Raw genomic sequence first — 23,116 nt, 5'->3', positions numbered from 1 at the left:
TTGTCCATAGTGTGATTGTGTTCATATGGGATTGGAATAACTATTTCGTTATTGTCTTGTGCCTTATCAATAACAATAGCTTCAAAACTTGAAACTCATCAAGAAAATTAATCGTATTACACTTTCTCACTATCCTATTATTTGCACGACTAAAATTAAATTCAACAAAGTTTTAAGAAAATTGATAGCATAATATAAAATTCCCGAGCAAAACTTAGTCAATATTTTCTTAGTTTCAATCAATCTCCACGATAATAATAATATTGTTCGCTTTGAATATAAACTTTTGTGACTTTACACTTTGAATCATTCGAAAGACCTCATACTTACTGGAGAAAGGATAAATACCTCATTAGTATATTAGTATACCACGACCAATTTCTCTACTTCATACCAATTATGAAACTTTGTTGGTACCTAACAATTCATCCATTAAATTCCCCCTCAATCTAACTAGGGTATGCTTTAGTAACAATAAAGTTTGTCGTTCATATCACTCAACTCCTATGTACTTGAGAATAATCGGTGGAACTCGTTCCTGAGAAGGCATCATGTGAATGGGCTCTTTATATTGGGCCCAATATCACGGGCTGAATGTTAAAAAATGGGCCGGATTTAGACCCACACGCCTCTCTTAGACCCAAAATGAACTTATCGTACGGGACACTTGTAGATGCAATGAATAATAATATCAATAGTTTTGAAATTTATTAGAGTAACAATTATTTTCTTTTCAACAACTATAATGTCAAACATCAAGGTAAGATAGATATCTATCCAACATGCCAGTTAAAGCTATATATGTATATAAAATACAGCCAATAAGTCCACCAAATTTAATATTTTAAAAATATAATATTCCTTTTGTATATAAATAGAAAAATATAACCAGGGAAGATACTGGGTTTAAAATAATGGATATCTAGAAACAACTAAATTCAACACATGACATAAAAAAGTAAGTTTTCTATTATTATAGAAACGGACTAAACGAGATGAATTATTACTATCAATATTATTATTCATTTATCCTTTGAATTGACCATTTTGTCCCTTTAAGCAAAACTGTGGCACAGGCAAACGGTTTTTCTCATCCCTTGAGATTTAGCTTTTCTTTGCAGCCGTTGGATTGTCCCGTGAGGTCAACAGTGACTTCATCTACCTGCCCACGGCTTAGGACCCACTTTCGCTATTGGATTTATATCACCCTTTTAACTATATATATACACACATATACACTACACATTCAAACAAAAATCATATGAATTTTAAATTACCAATTCAATTTGAATAAGCCTCTCAATTTTCATCGCAACTATACAAAAACCTCTGAAGAAGTGCATAAATAAGATTGATTTAAAGGATTCTTTTAGAAATAATTGATAAGGACTAACTATATTAACATAAGTTTTGAGGCGAGATAAAAATAAAGGGTATTAATCATAGTTTGTGGGAGTAATATTGACGTTATTATGCAACGTAATGTTGATTTATAAGAGGTTGAACCTAGGTTTCAAATTCTAATTTTTAAATTAGATAAATTCATTGAGTTAGCAAAGTAACAAGTTCTATATAGAAAAATTCAATAAATATATAGTGATTTTCTACTATTAGAAAATTGGATTTTTGTTTTTTTATTTTTTATTTTGTTGGCATAAGAAAAAGAAAAACGAAGAAAGCAGATTTAAAGATAACAAATTAGGTAATGGGAATCACGTTAATCATGTTAAGCACCAACAATGAAGCATAATAATAAAAAGAATTGTTTGGCGGTGAGATGCTTCATTTATACACCATTAATCAAATCACAAACCCTTTTATTTTAATATTATGATCATTATCGTTATTATTATTTTAGTACATCAAAATCAAATTACTAACCTTACTACCTTACTTTAAAGCTACCTTCCTCCAAACCCTCCATTTTGTTTTGTTTGTTTTTTAATAAAGAAAAACAACCCTAAAACCCTAAAAACTAGAAACGCCCACATGTTTCTTTTTCCAATTAAAGTCCATTGCTTCACTTCTTTTTAAATCACCAAAACAATTTTCCACTTTATTATATTTTAAAATCCAAGTTTTAAGCAAATAATAATAAAAAACAAAGCATATGATTAATTAAAAAAGAAGTCAAATTGAAGATTAGAGTAAGATTTGGTGGAAGTGGGATAATATTGGGGGAGAGGATAAGGGTTGTAGTTATGATAGAGCTTTCAATATTACTTTTACCAATGCCCTCTCGATTTATTTCTTTGTCTTAATCTTACGTGGCTTAGCGTAAACAGCTGGCCTCCTAACTATTACGCCACGTCATCACAACCCTTCTCTTCCATTTTAAACCAATCCCCTCTCTTCCATTTTCCCTTCAACTTTCGAATTTTAAATCTCTCTCTCTCTCTCTCTCTCTTCCTTTTTTTCTCCCCTCCTCTGTCTCGCAAAATGGAAGGTCTAATTCCATTTGTTTACAAAGCTATTGTTCAATACAAGAACGAAAAACAAGTACCCGCCATCCGATCTTGGCTTTGCGATTCCCCTTCCACGTCCTACATCAGACTTCCCAGTGGTGATTCCGGCCGATTTCAATTCCAATCCGACGCCTCTCCTTCTTCAAAATCACCTACCTCTTCCACCACCACCCAGATTCTGGTTTCTACCGGAGTTCAATCGCCACTTCGCCATCTGACAACTCGACGGGTTGCTGCCTAATCCGGTTTGATCGCCGGAGGTGGGTTTGATCAGAAATGGAAAAAAAAGTGTTTAATTTGTAATATCTGGGTTATATTTTGTCTGATTTAAAAAAAAAAAAGAAAAATTGGAGTGTCTTGAAGTGTACGGAAAGCCGAAAGGCACCGACGCTTGGGATATGATATGTGTAAATTGTGAATATTGATGAATGTATGGAACTAAGATTGATTAATTGGGCTTATTTTGTTTTGAATATTATGTTTGGGACTGGAAGTAGTTAGGTGTCAAATCCAAATGAAGCCATCGATAATAATAAAGAAGAAAAGAATATAGTAAGCAAATGAGGGGAGTTGTTGAAAAATCAAAGGGAATATTAAATTGTATATGTACATAGAAGAAAAGCAATTGAAGTGTGGCTTATGCAGTGGCCCATGGGGATGAGAGGCCTTTATGGGAGGTTTGAAATATCTTTTATGTAGCCGAGAGATATTTATTTAGTAGTATTTCCATTTGCAATTACAGGTGATTAGAGATCTTCATCCATCTCTCTCTACTTGCATCAATGTAATGTACTGTGGTTTGAAATGTCATCATCTTTGTGGGATTCAACAATATTAAATTAACTCTTATAAAAGAAACGAATGTATTATGTATTGTTTATAGAGTATATATATTACATGGTAACAGAAATTTATCTGCCTAACCTAAGTATTTTCTTAATTTGTTCCATCTTAATTTTGATTTTATAGAAATCAAACTTATATTAAGGGCTGGTGCTTAGTGATTAATTTAGGAATAAGGTTAATCAAATGGAAACTTTGACTTAAAATGAGAATATGAATGTACAACTGTAGCAGCGAGTTTTGAGCCGGATGATTGTGGGCCAAGAGCCCAATAATTGGTTATTTGAATTGGCCCATCAAGACGAGTAAAGAAGCATAGATTTAAGGCCCTTTGTTTAGAGGAAAAAATAATAGAATATTGGTGTGATCGTAAAACCCTACCGTCTCTGCAAACAGTTCGTCTACCTCCCGGAGCCGAATACAAAAAAGGCTTTGAATTCTATTATCCGCCGGGCTTCCTCGTCCTTCCGCACGAGAAAATGGTCAGCAAACACACCGGAGAGTACTTGATGTGGCTGAAGGACATAAAGAGTTTTACTGAGAATTTTATAACCATCACTGGTTTTTTTTATTGAGAATTATATAACCATCACTGATTTTTTTTTTTTTTTTTTTTTTTGGGTTTCGGGTTATGACTTAGGGTGTATATTTTGACGTTACGCGTAGGGAAGGGGTTTGGGTTTTGGCTACGATTTTGAGAACTCTATAAAAAGTAAATCATGATTTGTCAAAGGATTACTCTTTTATCTATTTACAACAACAGTTTAGAATGAGAAACTGTTGTTTCCAAGTGCATGGGCTTTGTAAATTTGAATCTTTACAATCAATAAATAAACATGTAAATAAAGCAAAAAGAACCGTGAAAACGACTCTGTAACGTTGAAATATTAGTTCAGTCTCTAGTTAACCATAAAATTTATTAACTTAAAAGGAAAATGACTGACAAAAATAAATGTTTGGCAAGGTAATGGAAAAGAAGATAACATATGGAACTTCAAGACCAAGACCACCAATTGTTGTATCTGTGGCTACTCCATCAATTTTTCAGGGCGAGATCTTTGTGGATGTAAGCCACTCCATTATCGCCATTCACTACTTGCCCAGTTCCCCTCAAAATCCTACATTCACAGAACACAAAACATCATCAATAAAATGGAATTTAAACTTATGCCAAACTATATTTCTTTTAACATCATTTTCAGAAACCATCTTTACCATCTTGTTGTCAACAGTCCTTCAACTCCTACTGGTCCTCGAGCATGAATTCTACTGGTACTTATTCCCACCTGTTCAACCAAAACACTCAGAAATCAGAAAGTGGTAAAGATTTGATCTTGGTTTTTTGGCTATGAATGTAAAAGGAATGCTTTACCTCTGCTCCAAGTCCAAACCGAGCACCATCGCAAAATCGTGTACTGGCATTGTGGAATACAGCAGCACTGTTGCAAAGAACAAGTCAGATTGAGAAACAATGCAAAAAGTTCATGGATGAGGAATGGCTTACATGAAACACCCTTACACTCTAACCTCCTCTTGAACAATTTAAGGTTACTGCTAAAAAGGTAGACGCAACTCGCAAGTTAGAACTATACCTGTCGACTTGATTCAAGAAAATTTCAGCAACTTTCTGATCTTCGGTGATGATACAGTCGGTATGTGAGCTGCCAAGATACGAGTGCAATTTTATTAGATTAGATTTATTGTATATTTGTTCAGATTTATTCAGATTATGTATCTTTCTACATATACCATAAATCTAATAATTTTCAGTTCAGTAAACATTAAGACGGGGAACTTTGTTACCTTCCATGTTCATTTATATGGTCAATGGCAGCAAAGACATCATCCACAATTTCAACCGTGCAGGTCAGTGAATTATACTCATGGTGGAATGAATGTGCCTCATTGATCTTAAGTAATTCACTGGCACGTTTTCCTCCATATAGAGTCACACCTGTGCATGAGAAATCAATTTAGCAACAAAAATTTTCATGACCGGAAGGACTTTAAAAAATAATTAATTCATCTTTACCTTCTTTCCGCAGTTCGGTGATGAGTTTAATAAGTCCTCCATTATTTGCTAAATCTTCGTGCACCAAAAGTGTTTCCTGAAAAACAGAGGAATGCAAATTAAAATGCTTTAAATTATAGTCAGAAAGATGAAAAGATGAAATAGACAGGAAGAAACAAACAAACCATTGCATTGCATGCCGCTGGATAGTCTACTTTTGCATCGGAAACTATCCGCTTAGCCATCTCTATATCAGCCGATTTGTCGACATATACATGACAGATTCCATCTATGTAGGAGAAAAGTTAGAGAAAAACTTTATTTCACTGATAGATTATATGACATTGATATTGCTGCCTTAGTCTCTCACCAGAATGGCCAAGAACAGGAATCTTTGTGGACTCTTTAATCTGAGACACAAGCTTGTTACTTCCTCTTGGAATCACAAGGTCTATCACATTATCAAGCTGTTGCATCAACAAGTTATTAGAAAAGAACAAACAATCTATCAATATTCTTTCATTGCTAACAAGCAACATCAACTATAATCGACTTGTTTTCTCTTTTCACCTTGAGCAGATCAGGGATCTCTTCTCTTGATGTTACAAGTCCAATAAGTTTTTCGCCAACAGTATCGGGGATGGCTGAAGTGATGACCTAACAGAAATAGAAACCAGTGTATTAACAGGGAGGGACTCTGAAATAATCTAATAATACATCTCAAATGAACAGGCGAAAATGAACCTTATGCAAAGCTGCATTTGATCGTCTGGCTTCTTTTCCTCCTTTAAGAAGTAGACCATTTCCACTTCGTATTGCCAACGAAGCTATCTGTAAAGCAATCAAAATGTGCTTCAATTGTAGTCCTAACAAGATAAAGATTTAAAGATATTCCTTACCTGCACTAGAGCATCAGGCCGAGACTCGAAAACAACAAGGAGAACACCCAAAGAACATGAGACACTTTCTAAAACAAGGTCCCTAGCAAGCTGCATGCAATTACAAGATATCATTAACCATGGTAGAGAGCATCACAAATTCAAATATAGTGGTAAGAAAAGTTTACAATAAATTAAGTATAAATCCTACTTCGCTTCTTTTTAAAATGCGACCAATTGGTTCTTCCATGTCTGCAAGTTTACGAACAGAGTTTGCAAGAAGCTTAACCTGTAAGACAAAAAAGCCTATAAGTCTTATTTTCATAGGCAAAAGAAGAAAACATGGATGAAAAATGAGTACCTTTCCAGGCTTTAGAGCCAAACGAGATATTAGAGGCTTCTCATATCCAGCCTCCTCTGCAGCTTTAATATCAGCAGAATTCTCAGCCAAAATCATATTTTCATTATCTTCAAGAGCATCAGCAACATCCATCAATATCTTTCTCCTATCTTCAGATTTCAGAGCCTGAAATAACACATAAGTAACAAAACATGAGTCCAAACCAAACACATGTAAGAGAAGTGTTTATATAACATAAATTTACTCCTTTCATTACCTGAAGCCGTCTAGAACTTTCCCTTGCAGAAATCGCCATCTCTCTTGCAGAAACCTCTTTAACCAAAGTCCACAAATGGGCATCTTTGTGAAAGAGAGTTCCTTTCATCTCACCTTGGAGTACTTTTATTATGTTATCAGTGGCAAAACCACTGCACGTGAATAATTTAAATTGATAAAGCAAGGAGAAGAGTAAGGACATTAATGGGTGAATTGAGAAGAATGGGATTGGATTGAAAACCTGGTAATGACAACAGGAATGCCAGCACAAGAAGCATAAACAGCAGCATTGACTTTAGCAGTCATACCGCCTCTTCCAACTCTGGATTTGGCCCCAAATGTAATTTGGCCTAAATGTTTCTCTTTAACAAAAGTCTGGATTAGCTTTGAATTTGGGTCACTTGGAGGGCCACTATACAAGCCTTCAACATCACTAAGTAACACCAGAAGATCAGCTTTGAGTTCTAAAGCTAATAGACCTGCCAAACTGTCATTGTCCCAGAAGATACCAGAAGAATCCTCATATGGAGTTTTCCTAGTACTAACTGCATCATTTTCATTAAAAATGGGAATGACCCTAAGATCTAACAATGCATTAACTGTTTCAGAAAGTTGTTGTCTAAACCCAGTATCACTAAAAACTGAATCTGTCACTAGAAGTTGAGAAGAGGTCACATCAAGCTGCAAAATTGGAATTAACAAATATATAGAGTGTTAATTAATTTGTATCAATAAAGTTGTCGATTTAGTTTAGATCAACAAATTAATTTGTATATTATACCTGGCTAAACATTGTATCATAAAGAGCCATAAGACTACTCTGCCCAACAGCTGCACATGCCTTTCCATCAAAATCACCTTGTGGATTCTGAAGATCAGCAAAGCTGAACACAACCCAAAAGAACACACAGTTTCAACAACAGCAAAAATATATCAAAATCACAAATCTCCTGTGTTTGTTACATGATTTTGAAACAATTAAAATCACTTGCATTTTGAAAACTAATCCACAGCATGCCTTTCATCTTTCATAAGACAAAAATGCAATAGCAAATATCAAGTGATAATTATAAGGTAAATCTTGATATGACAAATTTGATTTTAAAAAACAAAATTTCAAAATCACTACCGTTATATATAATTTAGAATACTTATAAAATGGTAAGAATGGGAGATGAGCAAAATCCAATTTTAATAGTAAATTACAAGTGAGAAGGATAGGTGAAGTTTGGGAGATCAAATGGGTGAGGTAATGAGTTAAGAGAGGAAGAGGGTGTGAAGATGGTATTGATTGGTCCAGATGGGAAGGATAATGATAAGAAAGGAAAAGGAAGGAAGAGAGAAAAAACCTGCTATTGGCCAATCTTCTATATCTGAGCCTTTGGCGACCAAGACCCACAGCACCTGATGTTACCAAAATAACCTCGTACCCTCGAGAGTTCAATTCCTTAAGCTGTTTAATTCCCAATACAAATTCATCTTCTTTTTTTTTTCAATGTTAATTTAAAATCTTAATCTCAAAACAAAATCAAAGTTTAAATAATGACCTGCTCACAAAGAGCTCCAAGTCTTCCCAATGCTAGCCTTCCATCTCCACGAGTAACAACGGCCGTTCCAACCTATTCATTCGTTCATTCATTCATTCATTAATAATAAAAGAGGAAAGATACATGTAGAATATATGTGTGTATATAATATATTAAACATAGAATATAGAATATGGATATATATATATGTATATATAATTATGTACTATACCTTAACGACCAGACGCTTCACTTTTCTAATGAAAATTCTGGTAGGATCAATTGAATCCATCGATAGTATATATGTTTAAGAAGAATAAAATAACGAGTTGGAACCGGGTCGACTCGGGACATACGAGGCGACCCAGGAGAGGAAACAACCCCTCCCCTCCACCAAAAATAAAAAATAAAAAAAATGGGAAAAAGAGAAAACGAAAACTAGAGAGAAGCCAAGAGCAGTATCATGTGATTTTATGAACAAGTTATTTATATATTGTTATTATATATACAATACAAGAGCGTAGAGAAAAATGTGGAAATTTGAATTGAATTAAGCCTAGTCTGATCTCGAGAAATTCATGGCTTAAAAAGTGCAACTACTTATAAGATTTGAATGAATTAGTCCATCCCTACTAAAATAAATACGATAATTAAAAGTGAATTTTATTTTATATATATCTTTTTTCATATTTTTTTTTTTAAAAAAACATTTATAACTTTTAATATACAATCTTTATCACTCTTAAAAAATAAAGAAAAGATAGAATTTGAACCTTGACGACGATACGCCTTGCATTCTTGGTAAAAACTCGAGAAGGATCCATTGGAGATCAGTGACTGTTGAGTGTGAACTGTGAGGAGAAATATGGAGAGGATAGAGATGATATTTAAAGGGTGAAAGTTATACGATGCAACAAACCAAAGAAAGGGCTAACAGAAAAAAAGATAGGTTTGGAGAAGAAGACAAATGGGCCTCCCAAGATTTGACCTCTTTCTCCTGCCTTTCAACGTGAAACTCTTGCTTCTTCCAATTTTTCTTCTACAACTTTTTACTTAATATTATATATATAAATTCATAAAAGGCCAGTCCACCTCAAGAAGGAAAAGGAATAATGAATAAGTTTACAAAAACCCTAATTCGAGAGATCGGAATAATTGAAGTCCAACTACCACGAGACTTTTTTCAAAATTGAAAAAGAGACATAAAAACCAAATGGAAATTTGCTATCCGAACGATATAGTGAGCAAGACAATTGTTTGGGATGATAGCTTGAGCTTCAAGTAACGCTATTATGCATGGTGAATCAATAGTATAGTAGGAATGTGTAGGTAAACATAATATCTATTTAAATTTGTTTGAATCAATCTATCATATTTTCATAATTACAACTTATATGATCACCTAATCCTATTTCGATTTCACCCAATATAGAACTATTATATGTGATTATAAATTCTTATCCTTAGTCCATTCCTATTTTAGGTGAATAAGTCTATTAAATAATCTGTGAAAACTGTTATTTTAACTTTAAAAAAAGTTTTAACCTTTCATCAAAATTAATCTCTTTTTTAGAAAACTTGTGAAAGCACCATTTTATTCCTTATTCAATGCTTTTTTTTTAAAAAAAAATTATTCTATTCTAATACAACCTTTTTCTTTTATTGAAAATTGGAAGAATTTTAATAAATTCCATCTAAAAAACTATATTTCTACTGGTTGGTAGATAATAAATTATTTTTGGTTACAATTGTAAAGATATTTGAAAGATTAGTTGTTAGTCAAACTCATGAACAAACATGAACCAACTGAACTCCAAAATGAACGGATAACTATACTCTAATTGCACTTTGTTCTTCTTTATTTTTCACTCTTTTATTTTCTCTTATCTAATTAATACTCTTATTCCTTTTTCACAATAATTATATTTTTGAAACTATTTGGTTAGAATAGAGTTGATCGATTTCATAAGGTCATCAAGTCTTGTGAACACCCCTAGGTGTTGATAAGCCGTGGTCTGTCTAAAGAAGTATCACATTTAGTGAGTCACATGAGAGATCACATTCTTTTTGTTTTTGTGTGGAGTTTCAAACAAAAAGAGAAGAGAACATGTTGGAAACATGGGGTTGGGTAAGAGGTTGACACCATTGCTTTCTACCTCTCCTCTTCCTCTCACTTCCCTCCCATCGCAGAAACAATAATAATAACAACAATAATTTCTTCTTCTTCTTCTTTCTTCTTCTTCTTCTTTCTTCTTTCTTCTTTTTCTTTTTCTAACTACTATATTATTCTCTTTTCTTTTCTCTTTATCTAACTACTCTTAATATTCTTTTTCCACCGTTGTTTCTTCCATAAAAAAAATGACCACAAAAAATCTAATATTTGTTCCTTCACCTCTTATTTCTTTGGACAAAAAAGAAAAACAAGAAGACAAAAGCTTTCGAATCCTTATATTTTTTTCACTCTGTTAGACTTTTTTGTTTTTGAAAGAATAAAGAAATTGAAACAGTTTTCTTTTCCTCGAGATGTTCCACTAATAATATTCTTGTCATTGTTCATATCTTAGAAAATAGGTTATCTTTGAATCCTAATTATGTTTTTTGGATTATCTCTGTTATTTATTTATTTAAAACAAGAATAGCGAGACGAAGAGATACATATAGGTATAACAACAACATGTGTGTTAAGAGGGTTTGGTTTGGTTCATTATTTTGAAAATGAAATATAAAGATTGGAAGTCATTTTCAATTTAGTCTTGATCTCAAAAACAATTTAGCTTTAAAAATAGCATGTGCTTTTGGCTTTGGGTTTGAGAGCAGGAGATTATTTGTGGCTGTGTGTACCATTAGATAGACTAAATTTGTGGCTAATATTAATGAGAGAGATATACCAAACCAATTATTTGTTTGTCCTTCTCTGCATGTTCATGTTAAAATCTGGATCTTTCTCCACGTGTCTCTCATCAAATTCAAACCCTGTAGTTTCCAATCTTACATTATAATTCAAATAACACCAATCCCATTTTTATACAAAATATCTTTGCCCATAATATACAGCTAAGATAAATTTGAAGAACGTAATAACGTTGGTCATGTGCATATGTGTATATATAATTAAATATAGAAAACCAGTTGATTAGATTTGATCATGATGTAGTGTTTTAGTCTATTAGGCTCTTTTGGGAAGGTTTTCATCACAGTATAGAATCATTTTTCTTTATAATTAAGCTGGTTTATAATGTAATTTCCATTTTTCAACCTTGTATTTCATATAAGAGCTTCGTAAAATTATAAAGTTTCACAACCCCTGACCTTCTCATTTTAAAAATCTTCATGGACACAGATTTTAAGAACAATTTCTTCCTTAGGTAATTGTCTAGAAATTGTGGCAATGATGGAGGCTTGTAATTATGGGTTTGAATGGTGCTCTTATAGTGATACTTTGTTTAAGGGAAGAATGTTATCAGCAAATCCATACAAGAAAACTATATGTACTCCCATATATATCTATCTTTATCCATAGTTGTCATCCATTTTCAATTTCTCTCATTTAACTTTAAGGATATTGCAATTTTGAAGATAAAGGTGTATTATGGTTATAGTCATTTCTTTCCTATTCCTCGTCTAATGATGTTTCTGTAACTTGTAAAAGGGAGGATGGAGATTAGTGTTTGTTTGGTTGGAGGGGGAAAGAATTAGGGTTAGCCTGCTTGAAGAATATGGAATGGAACTGTAACATGAAGATTGAATACTGAAATTAGAGACTTTTCTAGGGATAATGGAACATGGAGATGATTGCAGGAGTTATGGGGATGGAGGGTATTGAATTTTATTAGTTAGAGATAATTATGTTTCATAATTTGTTAAAGTGTAATTATATTTTATTTTAGCTTTAAGAATTTATTAAGTAACTACCATTTAAAGGGTATTATGAGTTTTTGCAAATATCTATTTATTGTATTTTAAATTTGTATTGCAAATTTTTTCAAATGACTAACATGTGGAATGCTATTTTCTTGTTAACACTTTCCTTTTCTTCCCAACAAACCGGACCATACGTTAATAACAACTTTTTGGGCCTAACCTCATTGAAATTGGTAGGTTTCAATAAAGCCCAATTACTTTCCAGCCCGTTATAATGAGCCCAAAAATGTATTATAGCCCAATTATGACCCAAGGGAAAAATGAAGCAAATTCCGATTATGGGCCAGCCCAATGAAAATATCAATGTCCAAGGGAAATTAAATAAATAGCCATATTGAAATATACCACAAAAGTTCAAAACTATTTTCTATGCAAAGTGACAAATTCCTAATAAGACTAGATCAGGTGTCTTTGATTTAAAATTTTCATCCTTGTAATAAAAAAATTGTTGATGTGCTTATTCTCACTAAAAATGAACCATTGGTATTATGAAATAAATTGGTTCGAGAGAAGCAGTTCAAATTGAATTTGAGAAAAATAAAAAAATGGATTCTGATGAACAACCAATTATGTATACTTTCAATTTGTGTTGAATATGAAGATATTAAAGTAATAATAATTTACATCGTTCTTGTTATATACAAAATACTCGATAATATATATGCCAATAAAAAGAAGGCTATGAGGATCTCAATGAACGGCCGCACCGGCACAATCTCAACCACCACCGCACTCTCCACCGCCACAACTTCCGCCGTGTTCCGCAACATCAACTACCGCAGCTGCAGCAACTGCAAAACCAAGCGTCGCCACCATGGCGACACCACCATCGTGATGATCAGTCAGAACAGCCAAGTTACCATTTCCAGCACCGGAACCACCAACTCCCGTTCTCCCTCCGTGTCCTCTCGGCGGTCTGAATTTCCGGCCACCTTTGTGCCCATCTGTTTGATTATTATTATTGCTCTTTTTCTTCTTCTGGCCGGCTCCAAAACAAATACAGTAATTATTCATTGTTGACATTATAATTACTCCAAATTTGAAACACCCAAAAGGATCGTTAATGTTTGAAGATTCAGAAATGAGAGCACAAATTTATATGTGAAATTAAAATAGACTTGGTGTTTTGAAAAAAAGAAAGAAAGTAAAGTTTAGGTAGGTGTTGAAGTTTGATCTTCTTTGGCCGTCGTCATTAATTATAACGAGTGGAATCAGTTTGAAGTTTTGGTTAGTTGACATTGTTGTGTTGAAATTTCTTGGGTTTCAGGGAATGTCACCTCTGACCCGGCGACCAGTCAGCCCATAATTGATTTATTGAAGGGTTTCCATAATTAAACCCTTAATGTCTTCCATTTTATTCTTAAATAACTTTTCCAAGGAGGCCAAGTTCGTGGCTTCAATGTAATGAAGGCATGCATGTTAAAGAAATTTAATTGCTTCCATTTCTCATTTCATAAATTTTGAGTTATTATTATTCTTTATTATTTGATTTAACGTTAAAACTAATTCAAAACATTCATGCATATATCTTAATTTCCAATGTTTAATTAAAAATACCATCATACATATGCAAAGTATATATTATATCTTAAAGTTGTTAGTGTTTTACTAATTGAATCTCTGTAAGTAAAACACTATCACTATCTATTAACTTATGTATAATATTGATAATTAGGAGAAAAAGAAACTAAAATTAGTCATTTAATACATAAAAGAAAGTGTGTGGATAATAAAATTTCAACCCTTAATTAAATAGAATTTTGGGATATGTCAGATTATATTTATTTATGTCAATTTGGATTGGATATTGAAAGAATACACTTTTGGCATTTCATATACCCAAAAGATCTTCAAACATTATGGTGACTAATTAAGATTGTTCTTTACTTCCTAAACTAATAAATTCTCTCCTCACTCATTTTTCTTACCATATATACATTTCCTATTTTATTTATTATTAAACAATCATTTAGGTGCATATATCCTAAAATTTAATTCTTACGAAAAGGAAAGAAAATTGAATCAAATAATTAATTAAGAATATAAACACAATAATACTTTGTACTCAACCTTTTGTTATCCAAAATATTCCTAAGAAATATAATACTTAGCCAAAACATCTTTTGTTAATTTGCCTTTGCAATAGTTAATAATGAAATTGTGAGAAAAATAACTTAATAGTTAAGAACGGATACAAAAAGGTATTTTGTTTCTTTTCTTTTTGAAAAGTTCATTTGACACTCCCAATTTTGTCTATTTGCATATCACAAATATATTATATATTTAACCCCACAAATCACTCATCAACTCTATTCTAACCCTCCATTTAAATACTTCCAAAGTATTCTCTAAATTCATACACAAAAACGTGGTTAATTTTTTATTTTTTTTTTTAAATAGTAATAAAAGTTGAAACATTGCTCTTGTAAGCATACATTTATTTTTCTCTCTCTCTTTAATGCATATGTTCATACATATTCTAATAGCTTTTGGCATAACGTCGGTGTCTATTTGATCAACAATAGAGTATTGAATTTGAGTTATGATCAATCTAAATCAAATGTTTTATGTAGTAAAGTTTTTTCAACCACAAGACTTGTAAAATAGAAGTATTTTAGGGAAATTAAACTTAGGCCTTAGAGGGTGCAAGTGGTTGGTTCCAAATCAATCAGCTTTCAGTTCAAAGTAAAAGAAAACAAAATAAAATCCATGGCGGCCGATCACCTCCTCGGAGCCACTCTGTTCTTTTGGCTCCAAAAGGTGTCAAAACTCCCCAAATCAAAGGCCAACAGTTCCGGCCATCAAATCGAATTGATTACGGTACTCTTTACATAAAATAGAATCAATCAATTGATTTGAAGCAATTCTATACTGATGATGGTGTGGCCATTAAGAGGAAAAACAAAGGAAAAAAGAAAAAAAAACACTCTGAATTCCAGTTTCTATTTACAATAGATAATAATAATCAACAAACCAAAACTCCCGATCACAGCAAAACCAAAACAAAAGAATCAGATATGAAACTGAAAAAGAAAAACATATCTATTTCTGTATCTATATCCATATGGTAGAATCAAACACCTGCATAACCGCCGTCGCAAGTGCAGCTAGAATTAGCGGCGGAGGAGTCATCGTGGTGGCGAGGATTGGTGCTTAGACAACAACACAAAAGGCCTAACAGCATCATGAAACACCAAGCAGTGGCTACAGCCTGTGCCCAATTTGAGTAATTCTTGTCCATAGGCTTGGTTGTTTAAGTTTTGGTTTTGAGTGTTTCATAGTGATGGTGTTGACACAACTGTGAAGATGGGTTTATTGCTATTGCTGCTCATTACAAATAGAAGGTTTAAATGAATCAAATGGAAATAGGAATGAGGGAAGAAATAAAGAAGGAATCTGTGCTGTTTATAAAAAGGGAGAAAGAGGGAGTAAATAGAAACGGATGCTGTCCGCTCAAAAAGAGAGAGAACATGGGCTTTAGCTCAAAGAGGCTGAAATTAACATGGCCCAGCCTGTTCAAACTTTGTTTGTTGTCACTAATTGAGGTATAACTCAATTGATTATAACATATATTTCCGATCGAGATAACAAATTTGAGTATTTCAACTAAGTATATGTTCAATCGATTCAATTATATTAATATACTCTCACCCGAGGTTAGAATCTTTTACACACATAACTACAAATTGTTGATAGAACAAATGGTAGTGTTCATCTTTTAGTTAGTGTGATATGTAAACGTTACAATTTTTATAAATATTTTTTCTTTTTGGGATTCTTATTTATGATTTGGTTGGAGTAAAAGGATAGCAAACGTTTTATGAATAGGATATCGAATCATAGAGCTTGCGAATTTAAGTTGATTCTTCTATAAATGTTGCTTATGGATTCTTGATGGGAATATTCTAAACATAAATATGTATTAAACACCAATATCTTTTTTAGTAAGATCATAGGCTAAATGGTAGTAATTATTACTTAAATTTGAAATTTTGATGTAGGTATTATTACTATATATTTTAATAATAATAATAGTAATAGAAAAACAACCACACATACAGCTTGCAAATGGGAACTTACTTTTTTATGGTACTTTACACCCTTGGAGGAGACTTGACCCAAAAAACTCTTATTTTTTTCACTCATAATAACATGACTTTATGGATGGAAAGAATTATTCAGATAGGGAAGATTCATTGCAAAAATCCCCTTTCCATTTTGTTCTTTGCTGGAAAGCTTTTTAAGCATCATTATTTGAAGTGAATAAAAAAAAAACAGGGATTTATTTACAGCAAGGATCTATAAATTTGTTATCATTGTGAACTTTTATTTTAAAAATAAATAAAAACAGGAGAGTAGAATTTAGACAGAAATTTCAAATTTTGCTAAAAATTTAAAACTAGACTAGATAAATATGGCCAAATTGGTTGGTTTCTTCGATGTATTAATTAATTGGAAAAGCAGCAACAACAACAATAAAAAAAGGTTGTTGCTTCAGCGTGTGTGACACCCATTTAGCTCTGCTTCTTCTGCTTGGATATCCTTTCCATCTGCTAAAAGAAGTCTAAGTCTAGAAGAAGGAAGAACTTCTGATATTAAAAATAATGGAATTTTGTAATGGTTTTAGCTTTTAATAAGTTTACGGGATGGATTTCTTGAAAGCAAACGCTTAATCAACTTGCCATTGATACTTGGCTTGGAAGTAGAAAAGAAGATATTCTTTTATTGTATTATATTTTTCAAGTTATTAAACCAAATCAAATGAAATCACTGTCTGCTCCTCATTGGCAACGATTGCTACAATTTGGGCACCTAGTAAAAACTTCAAGAGATTTTCCTATGCTCTTAGTTTTGTTTTGACTATCATAAACTCTCACCTTTACCAAGGAGGTAAAGGAAAAACACATTTGAAGAGTGGGAAATAGACAAGAGTTTGCCTATTTAGACAAGAATTTTGTTTTAAAAGTTCGCCACACTTTTAGTACTTTCTTTCCCTCCAAAGTTAATGGGAGAAAAGATATATTTTTAATTATTCAATACCATGAGAATAGTTGATAAAAGAAAATGGAGCTCCAGTTGAGGATAAAGCCAAGAAAGCATAAAACTTTCCTGACCACACTAGAATGCAAGAATGAGCCAACTCACAAAACAAAGACTTTGAGACTTGAATGAACGAATCACGTGGCTACTTCTCAGCATCAAGGTGGACCTCGATGCACAGTTTTTGTTTATGAAGCACAATTGAAAAACGACAGACAGGCAATGTCGTAACGCAAAAGGAAACCAAGAAAAAAAGAAAAGAAAAGCAACTCTTTGAATAATACAAATTCTTAAAATCTGAACATTATACGGTTAAAAGTTCAAACAGCATTCCATAGATGCCAGCTACTAAAACTAATTATTGTATTCTTCAATCTAAGGTAGGTAACTAAGACCATATTTTTAGTGCGAGTGTGACAGCCTCGGGATTAAAAGGATATAGCTTTTACTTAAAATATTCACTCCCTAGCTTTCGGTATAAAGGTAATGGAATAACCTTCTTCCATACATTGGAGAACAAGTGTCATGGTTTCAATCCAGATCCTTTTAATTAAAAAGTAACGATAATTGAAGCTTTGGACCTTTCAGCCATGAGAAATTTTCATTTTTTCCCAATGGGCGACAAATGACTAAAGTTAAGAGAGAAAAAATAATAAGAGAGACCCTGCAGCAGTCATGCAGTAGGAAACATAGTGAATTTCTTAAAATCTGCTTTTTGAAACTTCAAATTTTTTTAAAGAAACGAAACTAAAGATATTACTAGATACCTGGTCTCCGTTAAGCCAGCCGTTGTCAACTATTGGAAGGGCCTTTCTGCAAGAGACAAAATGCAAATAGCAATCTCGAGAAATACGCAAACAAAATATCAAGTATGCAGGATGTAGTTGTACCTTAGCACGATGGGAGATCAAAGGAGGAACTACCCAATGAAATATAATTCCATCGACAGTTTTAGAGTTTTAGAAGCTTAAAGGTCCTTGAACTTGAATCACAAGAAATGGAAATGGGGTTGCATGTAAAGGTACATATGTTATAGTTATTCGACCATAATTTGCTCATGAAATGAACTGTTCTTTTACTTTTTAGTGAAGAAATAAGAAAGTAACAAAATTCATAACTAAAATGGGTCATGTTGTGTATTCTAAGAATATTCACTCTGCTGCTTCACTGAAAATCTTCCACTGTATCTAATTCTTAGTCTTTTCACAATACAGATAACAAATGAAACAATTACATCCCCAGAAACACGAGCCACAATTTACATAAGTTGCAAAATCTGGCATATTTTGGCAGTCGTCACTTGAGACTTTCTTCCATCCCAGCAAATTGTTCTTAGAGACAGCAGCGTAGCAATCAGGTGAAGCACAGATTTACAGTATGAACACCTTAATTAACAGAGGACGCCTGTACAGAAAAATTGATAATACCAATCTTAGTACCAGCAAAAGCAATATAATCCAAAATGAATATTAGAAGAAACAGCAGAATACATTGTTGATCTATATATATTTATGAAACTTGACTGATGAACTATGTTCAAGTTGGAATCACGTTATTAAGTTGTACAAAACATTATGGGGAATACATTGTTGGAGGACAAGGTGAGATCTCAGATAAATGGTCAAGTCACATACAGTCTTTAATCACAGCATTTTGCTCACTGTAGATTACCAAATTCATATGCAAGTATAATAATCAATAATGAAGATCCATAAGCAAATTTTACTGGTCATTCGTCCACATACAATTCAAGTAGAAGTGAAAAGTATGGGTGGAAATTTATAGATAGCTCTTTCTTTAGATGAAAGCTTACTCGAGCTTCATAAATTATCAATCCCCCAACTAAGAGGTGGGAAAGTTGTATGCAACGTGTATATCAAAACTTTGGTATGAAGTTTGACTGTTTGAGTATGATAGATTCAAACAATTAAATATATTACTGCAAAAACTAATTGGGATATTAACACATTCAAACTCAAGCTTCTTTTTAGCAAATACAGCTACCCATAACATTTTTTAATAAGTAGCCTAACAATTAGATACAGCCTCACAAAAGAAAGAAGATAATAAAGGTAACACATTCCAGTTCTAACATAATTAAGGGCCACTCTATAATGAAGATCGCATCTCACAAATGGACAGTTCTTGGACCTAAAGATACAGACGCATATTTAGTATTTGTTTCAAAAATCATTTTTGGATTCCGTAATACAAACAGTAGAAATCCTTCACATTTGAAATTCCAAAAAGCAGAATTTTACCCAAAAGAAAATTGATCTTCTAAATTCAGTTTAGGAATAACTATTTAATGCTATAAACTTATTTCATCTTTGTTACAATTAAACACGTGTTACATAACATAACATATCATAAATTATACCAATATCGTTATTTTACAACATGTCAACATTTATGTTTTATTATGATAATAATATTAATTAATAGTATTTGAGATTCAGCTAGATACTTAGCCTATAACTATAATTATGAGTTCAACATGTGGGATGAAGATTCAATCCTCTTGATCTTTTGCTAAAAAATATATGCTCTAATCAGACGAGTTTTATTCAAATTGGCAAATACAATTATTTTTATTGCTTATAAATTTATCACTAAACACATTTTGAACAACTTCTTAAAATTGAGATTCAATTTCTGTTAACCGTACAAAGGGTATTCAGAAGCACTTGGAACATAGAATATAATTTTTTTTTCCAATTCCATTGAACCCCTTGTTTTTAATTTTCAATTTTCATATAACCAGCAAGTGCACCCTAGACTTCCCAACGTTCAAACTCCCAACCCCCCTACATACAAGAAACCAAAAACATTCCTTGTAGAAATTAACAAAATAAAATTTAATAACACATGCCCTTGGAGATGCATTAGAAGCAACAAAAGAACAAAGGTAGTACACCAAAATCACAGATATAAAAATGAAGGCAGAATATACTCACGTTCTACAAAGTCCAGGTAACTACAGTTCACTATAATTGCGCCAAACAGCACGGAATTCCTCACGAAATGTGTTTAAACGTGCTTTCAAATTAGGTGTTCTGAAGCTTGCATGAAGCAACGTTGCTGAGAAATTTGTTTTGGGGGGGGGGGGGGGGGTGTTAGAAATCAACCATGAAGACTTAGATGATATAAATACTTAAATATGAAGCTAGCATACCGAGAAGTCCAAATGAAAGTGACCAAAGTACGGTCAAGAGACCACAAGAAATGAACCAGAATAGGAAACTCACTACATCAAATGGGGAAAAAGATCAGAAAATGTATGCATAAAAGATATATAATGTTAAAGTTCAAGTTCAAAATAACATAAAAAGTCTGATCGAAATATGAACTCCGAGATGATATAAATACTTAAACATAGATAAAAAGTATATTTACCAGAGGAGAACACCAAGACAAAAACCCATCGAGGACGTCCGCATATGTATATTGCTCTTTTAGCTGATGGACGTCCACGGATAACAGGCCTGAAAGATTATTTAACAAATATGAGATCAAAAGTGATGACTAATGGTATTCATGTAAATTGATGAGGATGCATACGTAAGAGGAGGTCTCATCTTTGCAGCCATGTGTGGAGAGAATTGTCTAACAGTTCTGGTCACCTTTTCACTGAATGTGCCTGCAAAACTATGGTAAAAAAAAATTATTAAACAATACATAACAATCATGACAATTTCACAAAGAATTAAAACAAAGGATCCATGCACGTCATTACATTATCTACATTTCAACACATGACTCCTTGATCAACAGATACAAAGCGCATAATAATACACTAGCAAAAATTTTGTACCTACAATCTTGCTGATCTAGTTAACGGTGTCATCAAGACCTCTGAAATTTGCATTCATAAGTTGAGGTTATCAATAAGAACATGAATTTATTGGTGCATTTCTTTCAAGCTTGAATTTGTTGCTGGATTAACCAACAAATGACTGAACCAGAAATTCCAATTTCGAAATAAATGTAAAGGCATGAGAAACAATAATTTATCTTGATATTTCACAAGGGAGATCAATGTTCAGACATATTGTGGAAATAAAATAATTAAGCAATTAACAAAATGTATGGTTAGAATGTCATTGAAGTACATTTTTCGAGTAACTATTTTATTTAAACTTTACGTTAGTTGCAGGAAGGACTTTATGAGAAACCATGATCAGTTTACCAAAGTATTTTGATGAAAATGACACAAAAAGAATAAAGATGAAAATTCCGTGTGCAAGGAAACTTGAAGCCAGAGAATAAACGACATTCCCATCACAAGAAAGGCTGATGATATTAATTGCCGACCACTGTGTCTGTATGAGGCTATCAGCTCACCTGTCGTTTAGAAAAGCGATGCTGAGTGCTGTGAGAAAAGCAGCTACAATAGCAAGTGGCCTTCGTAGAAAACCCAGGGCTGTGATCAACAATCCACACTTGAGAAAAAGATGTACTCACATATAAATAAATGTACACATACATGCAGATATAAGACAGTTTTCTCACCAAGAATGAAAACGATCATAATGAAATAGTTGGTTCGGTAACTGCGAGTGCAAGAAATTAAAATTCAAAATTAGTAGGGTGAACAAAGCACATAATCGCAATCAGTTTACAAATGAAATGATGTGATATAAATTTCAGTATGATCGCCTAAACTAAGTATTGGCACACATCATAACATGATTTCCGAGGAAAACTGAAAGAAAAATAGAGTAAGCAACGCAAATATAGATTTCAGCGTCTTTGACTAATAAGCAAATTCACAAACTCAAACAGATGAACCGAAGACGTCAGCCATACAACTTGATTTTCCCTTTACACGTAGGAGATTGTGTAATCATATTCCATTTCACTTTCAGAGCATATAATTCCGTGCAGACTTGATTCGTGAAAAGCGAACTAAACCGATATGTTATGTAAGACGTTACCATCAAAAGAACCTTGTAACAGTTTAATCAGACTAACTCAAACAATCATGGCTCTCAGGAGAAGTTCATGCCAAAAACTACACATATATACAAAAAGATATGTAGTTAGCTCGAAAGAATTGAAGGAGAGAGTGATCGTACTAATAGAGATTGCACTTGAGACGGCTGTTCCACTTGGCGGAAGATCGGGGGATGGTGAACCTGGAGAAGAACTCGGAGATAGGGCGAGGAGGCGATGACCAATCGACTTCTCGAAGCGCATCGATGAGATCCTCGGCAGTAACGTTGCCCCAATCCATGGATGGCTATCTCAAATTAGGGAATTGATGAAACGATCTGATTCTGAGCTGCAATTGAGAGCGTCGTAAACCCTAAAAGGAAAGCAAGCTCCCAAATAAGAAGAAAGAAAATCGTTGAACCAATTGAGAAGACAATTATAGTTTGGACTGTGCAATAAAAAGAGAGAGGTGAAGAAATTGGAGTTTTCCCTTCCTTTACCAAATGAAACCCACCAGGTTAAGAAATTGGTAGCGTTTAACCAAGAAAGACACTCGCGCGCGAAAAACAAAAGGATAAAACAACAATGTCTGAGCCCGGGTTCGAACCGGGGACCTCTAGTGTGTGAGACTAGCGTGATAACCAACTACACCACCCAGACGCTTTTGACTTCTGAATTCGAGTTTTTAAATAAATATGTGAGATTATCCTCAATGCATCCAAATCTGTATGTTATTTTAAAATTACTTTAAACATATTTTTTTTAATCAGTTTAATATTCAATTTTATTGTTTTAGATACAATTTTCATATCATCAAAATTAATTCTAAATAAATAAGAGTGTGATTCATATTGAGTTTTAAAATTTTTGTTTCTTAGATT

At 33.0% G+C, this 23,116-nt stretch overlaps 2 protein-coding genes and 1 non-coding gene across 6 annotated transcripts; all 3 read right to left on the bottom strand.

The window, feature by feature from the left end:
* Positions 1 to 4,031: 4,031 nt before the first annotated feature.
* LOC101222070 (delta-1-pyrroline-5-carboxylate synthase) lies at positions 4,032 to 9,228 on the bottom strand. 4 transcript variants are annotated; one of them, XM_011653581.2, is made up of 19 exons: positions 9,113 to 9,228; positions 8,361 to 8,432; positions 8,163 to 8,266; positions 7,595 to 7,697; positions 7,055 to 7,494; positions 6,815 to 6,965; positions 6,559 to 6,723; positions 6,409 to 6,486; positions 6,219 to 6,308; positions 6,064 to 6,150; positions 5,890 to 5,976; positions 5,690 to 5,786; positions 5,505 to 5,608; positions 5,341 to 5,416; positions 5,112 to 5,262; positions 4,901 to 4,969; positions 4,681 to 4,747; positions 4,524 to 4,594; positions 4,032 to 4,426 (listed from the first exon to the last, which is right to left on the bottom strand). In XM_011653581.2, the coding sequence occupies exons 1-19, from the start codon at positions 9,161 to 9,163 to the stop codon at positions 4,345 to 4,347; spliced, it is 2,145 nt and encodes a 714-aa protein (XP_011651883.1). In that variant the 5' UTR covers positions 9,164 to 9,228; the 3' UTR covers positions 4,032 to 4,344. The 4 variants fall into 4 exon arrangements, with proteins under 4 accessions (XP_011651883.1, XP_004137758.1, XP_011651885.1 ...); XM_004137710.3 differs by lacking the exon at positions 9,113 to 9,228 and adding an exon at positions 8,572 to 8,761; XM_011653583.2 differs by lacking the exons at positions 8,163 to 8,266; positions 8,361 to 8,432; positions 9,113 to 9,228 and adding an exon at positions 8,020 to 8,153.
* Positions 9,229 to 18,309: 9,081 nt separating this feature from the next.
* On the bottom strand, positions 18,310 to 22,748 carry LOC101221834 (PRA1 family protein A1). Its single transcript, XM_011653579.2, has 8 exons — positions 22,379 to 22,748; positions 21,813 to 21,853; positions 21,645 to 21,723; positions 20,862 to 20,948; positions 20,697 to 20,785; positions 20,476 to 20,547; positions 20,258 to 20,381; positions 18,310 to 18,704 (listed from the first exon to the last, which is right to left on the bottom strand). Exons 1-7 carry the CDS (start codon positions 22,534 to 22,536, stop codon positions 20,278 to 20,280), a joined length of 630 nt encoding a protein of 209 aa, XP_011651881.1. The 5' UTR covers positions 22,537 to 22,748; the 3' UTR covers positions 18,310 to 18,704; positions 20,258 to 20,277.
* Positions 22,749 to 22,821: 73 nt separating this feature from the next.
* On the bottom strand, positions 22,822 to 22,895 carry TRNAV-CAC. The gene has a single exon. It is a non-coding gene; the product is annotated as a tRNA-Val (tRNA).
* Between the last annotated feature and the right edge of the window lie 221 nt (positions 22,896 to 23,116).

Source organism: Cucumis sativus, chromosome 3 (assembly GCF_000004075.3).
Source record: "Cucumis sativus cultivar 9930 chromosome 3, Cucumber_9930_V3, whole genome shotgun sequence".
Taxonomy (NCBI): domain Eukaryota; kingdom Viridiplantae; phylum Streptophyta; class Magnoliopsida; order Cucurbitales; family Cucurbitaceae; genus Cucumis; species Cucumis sativus.
This window is presented reverse-complemented; position numbering and strand designations above follow the sequence as displayed.